General features: G+C 39.2%; 1 protein-coding gene across 1 annotated transcript; it reads left to right on the top strand.

Annotated features, from left to right (window-relative positions):
- The first annotated feature begins 6,293 nt into the window (after nucleotides 1-6,293).
- On the top strand, nucleotides 6,294-10,681 carry FAM237A (family with sequence similarity 237 member A). The gene is made up of 2 exons (XM_017645712.3): nucleotides 6,294-6,705; nucleotides 10,542-10,681. Exons 1-2 carry the CDS (start codon nucleotides 6,294-6,296, stop codon nucleotides 10,679-10,681), a joined length of 552 nt encoding a protein of 183 aa, XP_017501201.3.
- The last annotated feature ends 5,993 nt before the right edge of the window (nucleotides 10,682-16,674 follow it).

Here is a 16,674-nt window from a genome sequence, read left to right as displayed (position 1 = left end):
GTACTTACAATGGTCACTTTTGAACTGCTGGGGTTATAGGAAGAGATAAACTAAACTCTTGACAAAGTCTTATGAATCCCTATGGGCTTTGCAACCTACTGGAAAGAATGTGCAAAGAGTGAATGTATCTTGAGAAGTAACCTAGAAAGAAACCACCACTACACCTATATCACAACTATAGTATCTTCACTGTATAAGAAGAAAAATATGAATGAACTATTCCTGTATTTCTGAGTAACTTTCCTCTTCTGCACATTTTAGAGTCAATGTCCAATGTCATCTGACTGCTTCACTGCAACTTGTCCTTATGAATTTGATAACACTTAAAGAATGACTCATCCACTTACCCCAATGGGCATTCCAGGAAATTGTCCTTGTTTATTGCCATCTTCAAATGATAGAAAAGCATAAAAGAATGAGAAAAAGTAATTATCTTTACTATCTGATCCTAAATGTTAAAGAAGTGCCCTATTCTTAAAGGTTGTCCCCATCATTTGCAAATTAATGCACTGCTAAAGATGCAAACTATCTATATAACTGCTCTTGAATTTCATTAAAATTAATCGGAAGTCCTTTTTAATATCTTTGAAAATTGCTTCAAGTGGCAAAATCAGAAAATCTATCCATGGGGCACATTCAGCTAATTGCAATTTACTTCTCAACTAGTCATTCCTTCGCCCTAGGCTGCAACTGCATAAAAATCAAACAACTCTTTGGATGACAAATGCTAGTCAAACTAGTTTTTTGGCATCATGTAATTATAAATGACCTATTGGCTTCCTGAATGTATTTTTAATGAGTCAGAATGACTATCTAGATCTAGTGACTCTAGATGTAACTTGTTAAAATTATTCTCTGTAGGTCGGACCTGCCATATACTCCCTTCCAGTTGGTACTGGGAAGCAAGTAGGGGCATAAGGAGAGCCTATACAGGGAAGGGAACGGAGTGACAGTGCTGTGTTTGTACCAGCACACTATGTAGGACAAATAACTGATGATGCATAAAGCTAAATTTTGGAAACAGAACCGTGTTCTGACTCTTACCAATGAAGTGACCCAAGGAAAATTCCTTTACAGCAAAATGGGGGAAGAAGAGGATAATATGTATGTATACTTTAGGATCACATGAGGCCATGTATATGAAAATAATGTTTTGTAAAATGTAGGTGCTGATCAAATGTTCATCACCATTAGGGAGTCCAGCCTGTGCAAATGAAACCACAAGGATAAGCTATCAAACTGAGCATCTTTGTTGTTCAACAAAGTATAAAATGTTTTATTCAAATGATTTAGTGGTGGCTTTGTTTTATCTAAATGTAAAAATCAGTATACCATTTTCCTCTTAACAACTACGAAGATGATAGTAAGGTTCAGATAAAAGATAAACATTTTTCCCTAAGAATCTCTCCATATTGCCCTGATAAGCAAGGAGTACTAAAACATATGTTACAACAGACTATGTAGTCATTAGGCTATTCTTCTCAACAAAAGCATTAAAGAAGATAATTGCTTAATTTTCAAGTGAAAGTCAGTAGACTGTATTTATGAGAAATGTTTGATCAGCAAATTATTTTCCAGGGTAGCATTACAAAAGTTTTACTGAAGGTCCAAATTTCCAGTCCCAATTAATTTATACTGAGAAGAAAAAGCAAACAAACATATGTGGATACTAGTTAGCACCATTCTAAGTGTTTCCCATGTATGATCTCATCTTACACCCATTAGCCAAAAAGGAGATCTGTGCCAATTTTATAGACAAGAAAACTTTTATAGAGGGTTAAGTAACTTGAACAAATCATTACATTAAAGCAAAGTGCCAGCAATTGTAGATATCCTTTTACTTTATAAAAGCTAAAGAAAACTGCAAGTTGATAGATACACACATCCAGATTTCAATGTTGTTAAATGTGAAAAAAATACATCTAAGAATCAATGAAATATGACAAGTGAGGGAGACATGTTGCTAACCCACGCAGTCAGGATCCAGAGCATAGGTCTTCATCATTATGCTATTCTGCCCCCTAAAACCTACCCAAGCATGCAAAACAGTTTGATACAAATTCATAGTCTCAAACTGCTTGGACCTTCACTGCTTTCTTTAGACTCTCTCCCTCCTCTCTCTTATTTCCCCTCTTCCCTCTCTTCTCTTCAATGATTATTGCAAAGCCTTTTCACCCTGTTTAACTTCTCTAGTTAACACCTCCTCTCATTTACCTTTTGTGGATGACTATGCATCTTACTTCATTAGGAAAATTGAGACCATTTGTCACCATCTCTCTCAACTCCTGCTCCCCTCCCCATCATGCTACCCAGAAACATATCCATACCCAAGAAAGCCTCCCTTCTTCCTGTTCAGGGAGCAAGCTATCTTCCAATCTGTTAAAAGCTGGCTCTTTGTTCTTTTATCCTTATTGCTTCGTATTTCCTCTGAGATTGTTTGCTGTCCCTCTCTCCTGAATTTCAACTCCTTCCTCTCCATTGCTTTCTCTCCCTCAGCCTGTAAACATGACAAAGACCTAACCCCTAACCTCCTGTTCCAAAGCTTCTCTCCCTCTTCTTTTCAAAGCTTCCTAGAAGGTGCTTCACAGGGGCTGTCTGCATGTCCTGTTCCATTTCTGCTTCAGCCCACTATTTCTCTCTGCCAACACTCAGTTGAAATTGCTCTTAATAAGCAACTTGGTAACCTCCTATTTTTTAGATCCAATGGAAAATTCACTGTCTTCATTTTATTGACCACTTTTCTGAATCCATGTGAAACTTTCTGTCTCATTGGCTTCCAAGACAACACACTTTCCTGGTCCTTTTTAACTCTCTGTTTCCTAATCACTTAAATATTGACATTTTCCAGTTTCTATCCTGAGGGTATTATTGTACCCGTTTTATATACTTTCCTGTGAAGGCTTTAACTGCTGCCTATAGGTAAATATAAATCCCAAATCTAGACTTATTTCCTGAGCACTGTATCCCACGTGTTTATCCCCACCTTTTCCTTGCCTATTCAGCGTCTCTCTTTCAATTTTAGTCATCTCAACCTTAACATCTTGGAAACAAAATTCTTGATTTACCTTTCCCAAACCTATTTCTCAAACATTTTTTCCTGGTGGTAGTTCCAAACTTCCACTTGCTTAGCCCCCCACTGATTCCAGGGCCACCACCCTTATGTAACCCATCATCATACCTCATTTGGATCATCACAGAAGCTCCTAACTGGACTCCTTGCCTCTGCCCTTGCTCTCCTCTAGTCTGTTGTTTACTGAACAGCCAGAATGGATTTCTGAGCACCTCTCTGATCACATCTTCTACCACTACACCTGGAAAACACTGTTCTCACACACACTTGTTCCATGCTTCCCCCATGCTCCACCTGGAAAAAATGCTTGAGGAAAAGATTTGGGAAAGGTAAATCAGAATTTGGGATTTATATTTTGGATCTCTGCTGGATATTAGCATCACCCTTTCTGAAACGACCCAGACCAAGGGCCTGAGGCAAAAGTTCTGCTTTGAAACTGGATGGACCGTACTCCAGTTTCTCAAAGCAGAAGAAAAAGCCCAGGACCCTTCAGGAATCTTCTCCAGAGCTTTTTCTTCCTAGCTCTTGGGTAGTGGGTGGATTCTCCTTGGCTTTGTCAAACATTGCTATAAGCCTGGGCTCCTCCTTGTGCCCCTCTGGAAAGTAACCATGGATACTATTGAGTTGGCATCAAAGCCTTCAGTTAAGGGAGACTACAAGTGGTTTTCAGGACTTTTAGGGTATTTTGAGGGGAGGAGCAATACTTGGAAACACCGCAAAAGTAGAACTTTTGCCTTGGGCCCTTGGTCTGGGTCGTTTCAGAGAGGGTGGATGCTAATACTCAGTAGAGATCCAAACGGGTGACAGGGCTTTAGCCTGGAACTAGGATATCAACTTGCTGAGAGTCAGAATCTAAGGGAATCCCAGGCATTTTCGCTTCTTGGAAAACACGGACGCCGCTGTGAAATCTGGAGCGGCGGGCTGACACTGGCTATACTAGCAACATCCTGGGCTCCCGAGGTGATCCCGGCCAGGGCCCGGGAATAACGGTGTCTCCTATCTCCACTCATGAGGAGCTTCCCGGAACGCCACATCCCTACTCACATCGTCCTCCTAGGATGGTTTTCTCCTCCCAGCCCAGGAACACAGGCAGGCAAAAGATATTCACACCGGGTTGTTTCCGGGAGGCACCTGATTCCATCTGACCGCAGGGAGGGCACCTCTGTGCCCTGTCCTACCCTAAGAGCTTCGGATTTCCCCTCACATCTCTTAAATTTCAAGCGAGGCACACGTGGAGAGTGGGGATCTGGGGAGCCCTAGTCGCTCCTAGACCCGCGCGGGGCTGTGTCCCAACTTTGCAGTTCTCGCCAGCGGCGTCACGCCTCCCGGGGTAAAACCGGGAAGCCAAACGGCACTAAGGCTCCGTTCCGCCGGGTGGAGGGTGGGTGTGGGTCAGGGGCGAGGAGAGCGTGTGCGGCTAAGCCTGCGTGTTTCCTGAAGTGAAATCTTCAAGGGAGGGAGGAAGGAGGGGAGCGCCGGAGACGGACTTGGGGGCGAGAGGCGGCGGCAGTTTCCCGGCGCTTTGACGTGGACTTGAAGAGGCGCGGAGCACTCCCACTGCTTAGAAGAGGCGCGGCAGCCCTCAGGACGCTGGAGCTGGGGCAGCCACTCGCTCGGGCGTCGCCTGAGCGTTTCGTCTCCGCGCCCTCGAGGGAATCCAGAGACCGCTGCGCAGGTAAGTGCGCAGGGTCGCCTTTGTGGGTCCCGGGAGTAGGGGGCAAAGTCCCTGGCAGCTCCGCCCTGAGGAAGGTGAGGCCGTGGAACAGGTGCGGGGTGGAGAGGCTGTGCTCGCTCTTGGAGGACCCTAGGGCCGAGGAACTTTAAGGCACCGGCAAGACTCTCCTAAAAGAAGGGAGCCTCAAGGAACCGATGAGGGCTGTGGCTCAAGCAGACAGGGAGTCCCGGGGAAAGTCATCTTCAGCACCACGGACAGCGCCCCTTCCTTCCTCCGTTAATCAACTTGGTGCTAACAGGTTGCACCAGTCCCCTAAGAAAAAACAACCGGGGCCCACCGACTTTGTTTAGATTAGTAGAGGACACGTTGAATGAAACTTCGTTCAGGTGGAGACGCTGTGTAAATGATCTTAAATATAGAGGAAACGCTTTTGAATAACCTATCTCTACACGCCTCTTCAAAATAGGAATGTGCACAAAGACGGTCTCTTAAATACTGACTTAAGGGTGCCTCAGTATGTTCTGCTGCTGTTCAGAAGAGAAATATTCCATTTTATGGTGTTAAAATGATTCGATATAGACTTATTCCCATGAGGATTCCCATGAGATGTGCCTTGCTTGCCTTCATGATACTAATTCTTAAAAGGTTTGGAAATATAAAACTGAAAGTGAGCTGTATATGCCCTCCTGTTTTTTTTCTTTACGTTAGAGTTGTTTAAATGTGATATACATTTTGTATAATCTGTTAAGAATCAGATAAGCTCTTTTCTAGGAAAAAATAAAATTTAGGTTTTCTTAAGGACATCATTTTTATTGCGTTTGTCTGAAGTGTAACATAACAATTTCAAAGTGGTATAGGATTTTATTGCAACAGGCTTTGAAAGCCAGAAAAGCTGAATGAGAGCAAATTTTGTTAAAATTCTTGAAATTTTTAACAAGAAGAGGGAGATGAGAAAACATCATCTTTATGAAAGTTAGACTTGCAGAGCCTTTTAGGTATTTGCAAAATATCTGTTGATTCTATTCCTTTGGGTTGACTATATATCCCTTTGTTCCTATACTTCTAGCGCAATATCTTGTGTTTATTTTTATTTATAACATTTTACAATTCTTATGCCTTAAAAAAAATTAAGTCACCCTGAAGAGGGACATATTCAAAGGTAAAATGTATTCAAGTTCTTAATTGCATGGGAGTCCTCAACTAGGATGGCTGGCTAAATTACAATATTATAGAATAATTAAAACCATGAAGCAAGATTTTAAATTTTCACTTACTACTGATTTAAACCATATTCCTCTGTATGAGGGAAAAACAAGTTCACTTTTTCACCTTACAAAGGAACACATCTTAGGAATAAATATTTCTTAATCTAAATATCTTGGTTTTACATTTTACATTACCTGGGAGATAGGTTAAGACTTTTCCTAGAGATGTCTTGTTTCCTTTGCTGCACCAAGGGTCTTCAAGGCATGATTATTTTCTTTGCTGAGTGAAGTGCAAGCAGGGACTCATATGAGATATATTTCCATCCTGTGCAGTTTTAGGGCCATGGCCAGTCCTGGGAACAGAAGAGGGATCTACAGCCTCTGGAGCCTCACCTGCTCCCTGCTCATTGTGGGAATGTGCTGTGTGTCTCCTTTCTTCTGTCACAGCCAGACAGACCTGCTGGCTCTTAACCAAGCTGATCCTCAGTGCTGGGAATCTTCTTCAGTGCTCCTCCTGGAAATGAGAAAGCCTCGAATTTCCAACACTGTTTCAGCTTTCTGGGATTTTATGATCTACCTGAAGTCATCAGAGAACTTGAAGCATGGGGCGCTATTTTGGGATCTGGCCCAGCTCTTCTGGGACATCTATGTGGACTGTGTCCTTTCCAGAAACCATGGCTTAGGAAGAAGGCAGTTGGCTGGAGAGGAAGAAAAGATCTCAGCAGTGCATCCGCAGGACAAAGGAAGAAAACAAGGTGGTCAATCCTTGGTCCCAAGTCTTTTGAAAGGTCAAACAAGTATGAATGTACTGAATTGTGAGCAAGAGGGAAATGGCTTTAGGAGGGGGTCCACTGCTACATACATTCCTCTTAAAGGTGAACCATGAGAGCACATAAGTGATAGGAAGATAGGATTTCCTTTTGTATTTCATAGCAGCTGTTTATATCAACATATTGTCCTCATTCTCATTCTTCAAGTGTACAACAGCAAGGAAAAGTCAGAAAAACAAATAAGGAAAAGCATGATTCCCAATACAACACAAAGGTATAAAGGGATGCCCCCAAATTAACACTCTTTTTTACCATTAGCCTGAACATTGGCAGTTATAACCTTTGTTTTACTTGCTATGAAATTGGAAATATATGAATATAAGCCTGGGAAACATTCATAGCACACAAGCTTTTGCCCTTATTAAAGAGAAAACAAAACAAAACTATCTAGTGTTTTCACGTAAATGGAGGAGCTCCTTGAGAAGCACTTAGTTGATAAAGTGTTAGAAAAATCAGCTGGCTTGCAATTTTACTCCTTGTTGTTATTTGAACAAATCTCAAATAAGTATTAACTTATTTAGTAGTAATTTATTTAGTAGTAACTTATTTAGTAGTAATACGTAACTTTCTACAAATTTAGAGATTTTCACTGAAGTAAATATATTCAAATACAGTCTTCTCTGGGGGCATTTGAAGAAATATCCTTTATAGAATTAGAATGAAGGCAACAGAGCCTTCAGAGTAAACTTAGAGATAATGGTAGCCCTATTTATATTGTTTTAGTTCCTTTTCTGGTGTTGTCCAATCAATGAGCTTCTAATGCTTTCAGCAAGGGCAGTTTCGGTGGTAGTAACTCTTAGAATTGTTTATGTGCCAGTAGAAAACTGAAGCATAACTTATTTTTGCATTTGTACATTTTATTGTGAGATTTGTTATATAGTCCTGTCATCTCTATTAAAATAGCAACTAATAGTAATAGTTCTAGATCAACTCTTCCCCAAGATATTGTAGAGCCTTTAGATATGTAGTTTGTTCTAACCTCAGTAACTAAAAACCCTCATAATTTGCTGATCCATAAAACCAGAAAAGCCACTGCTATTATTGATAGACAAATTTATTATTTTGGCGAGTGTTACATTAACTTAAACCAATTTCCTTTTTTTTAGAAGAAATACTCTTTCAGCAACTTAGTTATGAAATTAGATATATAGAATGAGTGTCTTTAACTGTTGATTACCAATATTAAAAAAAAAATTTTTGAACATTGCTACCCAGACATCAGCATCTGTAGGGACTGTATATTTTCTTCATCTGTACTGTAGGACCCTTGCTTCTATTCTTATATTTAGCTATTGTACTCAAATCACTCCCATTTCTTGTTTTTGTATTTTGCACTCACTTTGAATTACTCAAGTTATTTATAAAATACTTGTTCAACTGAACATGAAAATAATAAATTATATACACGTGTTCCTTCTGTAAAACAACTTTTGTTTGCATGCTTTCAACAAGACTCTCAGAATAAACTGAGAATCCATGTAGTTTTTGAGCATATTTCAACATGGCATTTCTGTCTTTTTTTTAAAAAAAGGTAGATCTATCTTTGGTTTGGGAAGCCACTTCCTTCATCTTGCTACAGAGTTGCTACTGACTTACTACTGGTCTGCTAACTTTAACTGGAGTTGCTATGCAAGTAGCAGGAATGAACATTTCACTTTATGAAATTGTTTTAATGTTTGACATAATTGTTTGTCGATCAGGAAACAAGACTTTCCATTTGTATTGTATAGTCACAGCCAAAGAGGGTCTTGGGTCAAAGAGACACCATGACTAAAAGTTAAATAGTTACAGGAACATTGAGATTTCATCTCAAGAGGCTTGATTAAATCTCTAGTGGCTCAACTGGGCTCTGGATGTACCTGCACAGATTCTCCACTGATTTTTTTCTATTGTCCATGGGAGATTGATATGCTACCAAGTTGAGGTGAGGGTGAAGGTAAAGACATGTTTGTCTCTATAGTTCTCAGGGAAATCTCATCATCAGAGCAGAAGGGAAAAACTAAGTGCCTACATAATATACAAAAAGGTTCTTATTATTTTGATATCTTCTAATTAAATAGTTTAAATACACGTAGGAAATGTTGCTATGCATCATTCTTTGTTAAAAACTACACATTTTTGTATGTTAATATGTCATATTTGTTAATATTGGGTCAACAAATATGAACACAATAGATATCAAATACATATGTAGCTTTAGGCAAGTTTATTAACTTATTTGCCTTCAGGTTCTTCAGCTGAAAAAGAGGAATGTGGAAAGAATTAGATGACTCATAAAGTTTCTTTGGGTTTTCCATTCTAATGTGCTGTGGTTCTGTAAAAATGAAATCTATGAAAGGCATGTATTTAACTATGGAAAAAATTTGGAAAACCTTTACCCCAAAAAACAGCTCACTACCCTGCATGATGACCTAGATAACCTGCATGATTATAACAATGATAAGCAGAAACAAACAAAAAATCCAGAAATGAGAACTCAAAAAAAATCTGAGGGCTGGAGATATCATCATTGGAGAAAAGACTCAGAAGATCATTATTATCTAGCTCAGAAAGATATGAGCTAATAACTAAATGCTGAAATATTCAGAAGGTGTGAAGAGGGTTGTACCTAGGTTTAGCCACTAAATTATGATGGATTATGTCCAGGCAGGGAGAGAGAAAGAGAGAGAATAATAACTGATTTAGGAAAAGAGTAGGCTGTTAACTCTCAAATAGAAAATAACAGTTGAGGTTAACTCATGAGTTGGTAAAGGCTTCTGAGGAAATGAATGGGTTTTGAAGTATATTCTTGCTTGTGTAAAAAATGATGGCTATTTCCTTCAACAAACCTTACTTTGCCCTGAGAGGAACAGAAAAACCTGCCCGCCAGAACCTGGCAGTTTGTATGTTCTAGAAAATTCACGAGTCTTTGCTTTCCTCTGTGATGAGAAAAATTAAAATTTAGATTTATAATTTAATGATGTTTGCAGCTGGTGTCCAACTATTTGGCAAATGCTCATAGCACTTATTTTTTAAGCACCAAGCACCAGAGAAAACACTGCTTCAGAAATATAGATTTACAAATGCTTGATTTTCTACTTTACTTACTCCAAGAAATTTCCTAAGCAATGTATTTAGAAATTATCCATCCAGAAGTCCTTTGTGTGGTTACAGGAATGTATACACATCTTAAAATTCATGGAGATGTACACTGACTTGTGCATCTTATTGTATGTACTTCAATAATAGAAAAATGTCCTAAGGAAACATTCAGAGATGTAAGCAATAATGCAGTACAAGGCTCTTCACTACAATATTATTTACAGTAGCAGAAAATTTAGAAATAATCTAAATAAATGTCCTATACAAGGGTAATGGTTGACTAATTATGGTATGAAATGTGTATGCATACAGTATATGGTTACCTCTGAAAGATTATATAATGGTAGTATAAAGTTTTTCTTATATTTTTATATTAAAAATTATATAATGACCATTTGTACTTTGTTAATCAGAGTAATATATCTTAATACATGTTAATTGACAAGGAAATGTACTTACAATAATTACTTAATTTGTATTCTATAACTAAACCACATATGACACAAAACTTCGCATAAACACAAATTTACATATACACTCCTGCAATAAATTTATACAAAATTTTGAATAGTAGAGTGCCCAAAACAGCAAACTTTCTTTTTAAAACCAATTTATTCTTATTTAATTAACCTGAAAATAATTTGGTGACCTAACAATTAGTTCCTTTTCTCTATTTTCAGGTGCATATTCTCTGCAACTAAGAACTCCTTTCCTGAAGAAGAAAGAATTGATTGAAGATTTGATGAATATGTACATACGCAGGAGTGGGTCTAAGTTCACTGGGAAAGTGACCAGTGGTCTGGAAATAAAGAGAAAATAAATCTCAGTTAACTCACGTCTTGGAATTACAATATGCTTTTTTCTTGACTACTGATCGTTTATTTACTTCAAATGCTGGGAATGTCCAGAGATAGATACTCAGCCATATTCTCTCCAAGTACTTCATTAAACTTTCATTATTTTAGGTTGCCTGCATATTTCTTCAATGGGGACATTACTGCCAGATCATCCCACTGTCGAAAAGACTTAAAATCATTTCTTAAAGTGACCAATTGATTGGATGAGTCAGATTCCTTGTATTCATTTTAATCATTTATTTTAGGATGGTCGATACTGTTAATTAACCAGAGAGCCACACATTTAACTTGAATACACTGCATGACTTCCAAGCCATTACCCACTAGATTGCTTATGTACAGACATATAAGGGACTATATTTATTAATTACCACTTGTGGCCTATGATACCTAAACCTCCTTTGAAGGAATATTTTTGAATACTGAGTGAAGCAAAAAACAAGTACATGCAGAAATGGCAAATAAAGCATTCTCCTAATGGAAACAAGTTAATAAAAGTTCTGGACCCCAAGTAATGTTATTGAAGACTCTTTATTTAAATATGTAATGTTACCGTCAATGATAATTTAAATTCTTATTAGCAGTAAGTATAAATTATTTCCCAATTAGCATATTTACTATTTGATTAAATATTTTAAGCTATAGGTGGTTACACCTTGCATTTAAAAGCAGACTAAAAGTAAAATGAACAGAATTATAATAAAGGAACCCATAAAAAATTTTTCCATGAAAAATGACCAAACCTGAATGAGATTCATAGCAGAGAAATCCAATCAGCAAATTTATCTGAGTTCCAGACACACTGCTATTTTCATCTCTAATTACTCTCATCTCTCCAATCATTCTATCATAGCCAATGATTGACACCCAGTTTGAATTTCAGATAAGCTAGCAATTCACTTGCTTTTTTCCAGATCCAAAGGAAGTCTCAGCAAACTGAAGTTTTAGGGTCCCCCTTATCTTATCTAAAAATCTTATCTAAAGGGTTATCAGAAGACACTGCTGTGTGTGAGGATGTGCCAGTGGGGAAAGCAAGTCTAAAGAAGGAACTGGGGAGGAACCCAGTCTCAGCTTTTCTTGGTTAGGAGAATGACGACATTAAAAGCTGCCACTCTACCCTTTCTACATAGGCTCATTGCTTTGCTTTCATGCTAAACCTTCACATAAGCTCATTACATCTTATAAATCATTGAAACAATGCCATTCAGGCAATGCTCAGAGATCCTTCCCCTCACTCCTCTCTCCCTTGGTACCACAGGACAGGGGCTACTGACTTGGTCTGTAAAAGGTCAGGCAGTAAATACATACTAGGGGGCCATCTCGCCTCTGGCAACTAGGCAATTCTGCTTTTGTAGAATAAAAGCAAGCGTAGAGAAAACATAAATGAATGTGCATGTGTGATATAAGTAGGCATAAGAAATATTTCTCAGATATATTTGGTTTTCATCCACAGTTCTGGGAAATGCTTCAGAGCCATAAAGGTAAAATAAGTGTCTTGTTTTGTTATTGAGGAGACTTTGGACCCCATGCAAGGGCATGGGCTGTTTGTCAGGGAGACCAACCAGGTGATTAAAGGGTGGGACATTTCAGCCCCCAGCCCCTAACCCTTGGGAGCAGAGAGGCAGAGGGACTAGAGGGTCAGTTAGCCAATGGCCAATGATTTAGGCAATCGTGACTATATAATGAAATGTTGGGCAGAAGAATAGATATGAGCAGGTGGAGAGAGAATCCAATAAAGCCCACTAAAAGGGACTCAAAATGTTAACCAGTTAAAACTTGAGAGCCAGAAAAGATTCACAGTTAATGAGTTAATCAGTCGAAGCTCCAAAGGCCAGGAGTAAGTTGGAATTTCCAAATGTTCCTCAGATAAACAAAAGTATCCCAGCACATCCCATGTCTTCATCATATTAGTTAGATCATGCCATTTGTAAGATTTACTTTAGCCTGCTAAAAGGCCCAGTTTATTCTTTAACTTAACCTATATGCTGTTTTTTCCTCCTCCAGCTCCTAATCAAGTAATTTGCAACCTGGGTAGGAGACAAGCATCATGATTAATTTACCAAACAAGCCCAACTATAAACGGAATAGTAAAAAATAGGAAAGATCCATCTTATAGCTAAGATTGCATTTTAAAACCCAAGAAGTTAAGAAGATTATTAACATATTCTTTAGCAAACAGACAATAACTCGGCCATCTTGGGGGCAGGGCAGGAAGTCTTGATTGATATGTTCCCAGATGGAAGCTGCTATCCTAGGGAGGAATCACATCAGTAAATTTCTTGTGTTAAGTTAATTTTGCAGAATTACCTGGAGGACTGATAATAGAAAAGAGTAATGTCTCTCATCAAAGATAAACATCTTCAGACCACTTGACAAGTCCACACCCTGAGCCCTTTGTCACATTCCTGAAAATCCTTAAAAGGGGGAACGCCCAGTCTTTCAGGGTGCCTCTTCTCGGAGGTTGCCCACACTCCCTTTTCTCTGAGTGTGCACATTTTTTGCTTTAAATAAAACTTTTTCTGCCTTAATAATAAATTAAAAATAAGAGAAACTTATTTTTCCTTAAATAAAATCTCAGAGCACGCCTCCCTTTGAGGTTGCCCACACATTCTCTCTCTCTTTACATAAAACTTAAACCTTTCAGGGCTCCTCTCCTCCCTGAGGTCGTCCACACTTTTTCTCTCTTAAAGTGCATAACTTTAAATAAAACTTTTACTCTGCTTCACTACTGTGTCTCAGCCCTTCAACCCTTTGTTGCTGCAGGGGAAAAGAACCCAGAAAAGTAAACAACGCCCCCCTCAACGTATTTGGTGCTGTGATGCAAATGGATTTCCACCCCAGGTAAGCCGCAGGTGCCTTATAAAACTCATGAGAAAAGCGTTTTGCTTGCTCGCCTCTTTCCCTCTCTTTTGCACCTGCTTCTCTATTGGCGAGAGCTTCCATGCTTGGGGAACCTGAATGCTTCCACAATTTCTGCATGCCACCCAGCCAGGCCCCAAGCTCCACGAGGATAGAAGCTACTTTATTTGGGACATTGCCCTGTGTATCTCTTAATCTGGCTGTTAACTTGTATCCTTTATTAAACTGATAAAAGTGTTTTCCTGAGTTCTTAATCAAATCTAAGGGGGAGGTCGTTGGAATCTCCACTCTGTAGCCTGTTAATAGCCTGGGGCTGTGACTGGCATGTGGGTGGGGGAGGGGGCCGTGAAGGGCAGTCCTGTAGGACTGAGTCTTTAGCCTGTGGAATCCGGTGCTGTCTCCCGGAGGATAGTGTCAGAATTGAATTCTCAGACACCCTGCTGTTGTTTGAGAATTGCTTGGTGTCCTGCATGGGAAAACCCACACATTGAATTGGGTTCCAATCTGGAACTGGGTCTGGGAACCCCAGCAGAGCATGGCTGTGTTCCAATAAAACTTTGTTTATGGACAATGAAATCTGAATCCATATCATTTTCAAGTGTCACAAAATATTTTCTTTTGACTTCTTCAACCATTAAAAAAAAAAAAAGTTATAAACTCTCTGAGCTCATTGCTTGAACAAGACAGGCAGTAAGAAGGATTTGGCCATGATTCGTAGTTTGCCAACAGCGAAGTTCGCTATGGAGTCAATTTGACCAAAGAAATTAACAGCAAAACGTTCTTTGGGGTGAAAGGGTTTATTACCGGGCTTGTTCTCCAGGCGGTAGGTCGAGCAGTAGCATGTCTACCTCCACACAGAGCACTGGGCCCAGCTCTCTATATAATGGACAATAATAGCTTATTGCCTAAAGGTGTGGAAGCAGTAACCTAGCAACAGGCCAGTTACATCATCAGGTGGTTTAAGTTCAGTGAGGATCCTGGCCATAAGAACCCAACTTCCCCACAGGTATTCTTATTAAACTTCTAAGGAATAAGCTGGGATGAAATAAAAAAGAAAATGCATGAGCATTTAATTAATGCGGAGCAATAAAACCAAAATAAAAAATTTGTGATCAGCTGAAAAGAAAAGTCAAAAATAAGGATAAGATTGAACAGGGATCATCTACTCTTAACCCTGTTCAATTGGACATTGTTTCATTCTGAAACGGTACTAGAAATTATAGACATATAAATAAAAATCTATAGCCTCTCTAAATGTAACATTGACTGCACGTCAAGACAATAAGCAAAACATTGAGATCATAACACTATTGAGAGAAAGTAAAGAGCAGCAGTTAAAGTACAGGTACAGGAATGCCGTCTAATCAAGTGCATCAAATAGTAGCTGACCCTCTTTAGGGCTCAGTTTCTTCGTAAAATGAGATATCTACTTGCCAGTTTTGTTGTGAGGATTAAGTGAGTTAGTACACATAAGCTGCTAAGAAATTAAGTGCTCCAACAGTCAGAAAGTGTTAAGTCTTACTTTTGGACATTATTAAATTAAGCATCTATACCCTAATCGTATATGCAGACAAAGGACACACATAGGTAGTTGAGTCAAACTTACTGGGTGCAGTATTTTCGCAAGGAACATTCATGTTTTAAAAATAAATTAATTTTGAGATAATTGTTGATTCATATATGATTGTAAGAAATAATACATATATATCCTGTATACCCTTCGTAACTACAGTACAATACTACAGTACATAACTACAGTTGCATAACTACAGTACAATAATACAACCAGGAAATTGACATTGGAACAATCCATAGGGTTTATTCATTTCACCAGGGTTGTGTGCACTCAGTTGCGTATGTGTGTGTGTGTGTGTGTGTGTTTAGTTGTTTGCTGAGTGTGTTCTCCAGCAAGAGCATCCAGGTAAAAAAGCAGGACATCAGTTCAGTAATTTAAATGATATTTGAATTAGATAGTTGCATTAATTCATGTAGATCACACACCTGAATATTCCTACCAAAGAATTCAAAATAAGAATGGCTCTCTCTTGGAAACTCAGCACACCTGGATTTGACTTGGCCTCTTTTTTCCATTTCCCTCTACCACCGCTCACTCCCAGGGCTTTACTCTTTTCTTCATGTTTCACACCAGACTATGAAGAGGTAGAGGCTTAATTCTTTCAGTAGAGATTTTGAAAATACATTTCATCATTACCCCAAAGGGCCTTCAAGCCCAGACTCCTTATCACTTCAAAGCTGATTTGATCAACAAGGGCAGAGAAGGCCCTGCATATCCGCTCAGCTCCACAGTACTGGTCCCTGTTTACTGAAGACTGCAGGCCTGAAACCAGCACCCAGCAGAGTACTTCAGAGACAGCACCGGTAGGTTCTCAAGCTGATCTTTATAAAGCTCTAGCACAGAAAGGAAATAGAATGCATCTCTCCTCAGTTCCTGATGGCAGTGCCAGTTCTCTAGGCCAGCTAGCAAATAAAATAATCAATTTACTAAGCCAACCAGGTTGTGGGTTCTTAAGAGGCCTTTTCCCATGACTCTGAGCACCAGTCTGAGGAGTCAGAAAGCCCACTCTAGGGCAATGGTTTTCACCTGGTGTGTATCAGAATCACCCAGAGAGTGTTAAGATTGCTATGTCCCCCCTGAAGAATTCTGATTCCGTGTATCTGGTGGTTAATTTTATGTGTCAACTTAATTGGCTCAAAGTGCTCATATATTTGGTCAAACATGTTTCAGGGTATGTCTGTGGTGTTGTTTCTGGATGAGATTAACATCTGAATAGGTAGAGTATAGCAGATAACCCTCCCTAATATGGATGGGTGTCATCCAATCAGCTGAAGGCCTTAGTAGATCAAAAAGGCTGAGTAAGAGAATTCCATCTGCTTGACTGCTTTGGCGCTGGAACAGCAGTTTTCTTCTGCCTTTGAATTCCAGCTGAAACATAAGCTCTTCCTAAATCTGGAATCCTGCTGGCTTTTGCACTGGAGCTACATCATCACCTCTTCTGGACCTCCACTTTGCTGATGGCAGATCTTGGGACGTGTCAGTTTCCATAACCATGTGAACCGCTTCCTTAAAATAAATCTC

The sequence above is a fragment of the Manis javanica genome, chromosome 12 (assembly GCF_040802235.1).
Source record: "Manis javanica isolate MJ-LG chromosome 12, MJ_LKY, whole genome shotgun sequence".
NCBI classification, from domain to species: Eukaryota; Metazoa; Chordata; class Mammalia; order Pholidota; family Manidae; genus Manis; species Manis javanica.
Note: the sequence above shows the minus strand (reverse complement) of the source record. Positions and strands in the feature narration are given on the sequence as shown.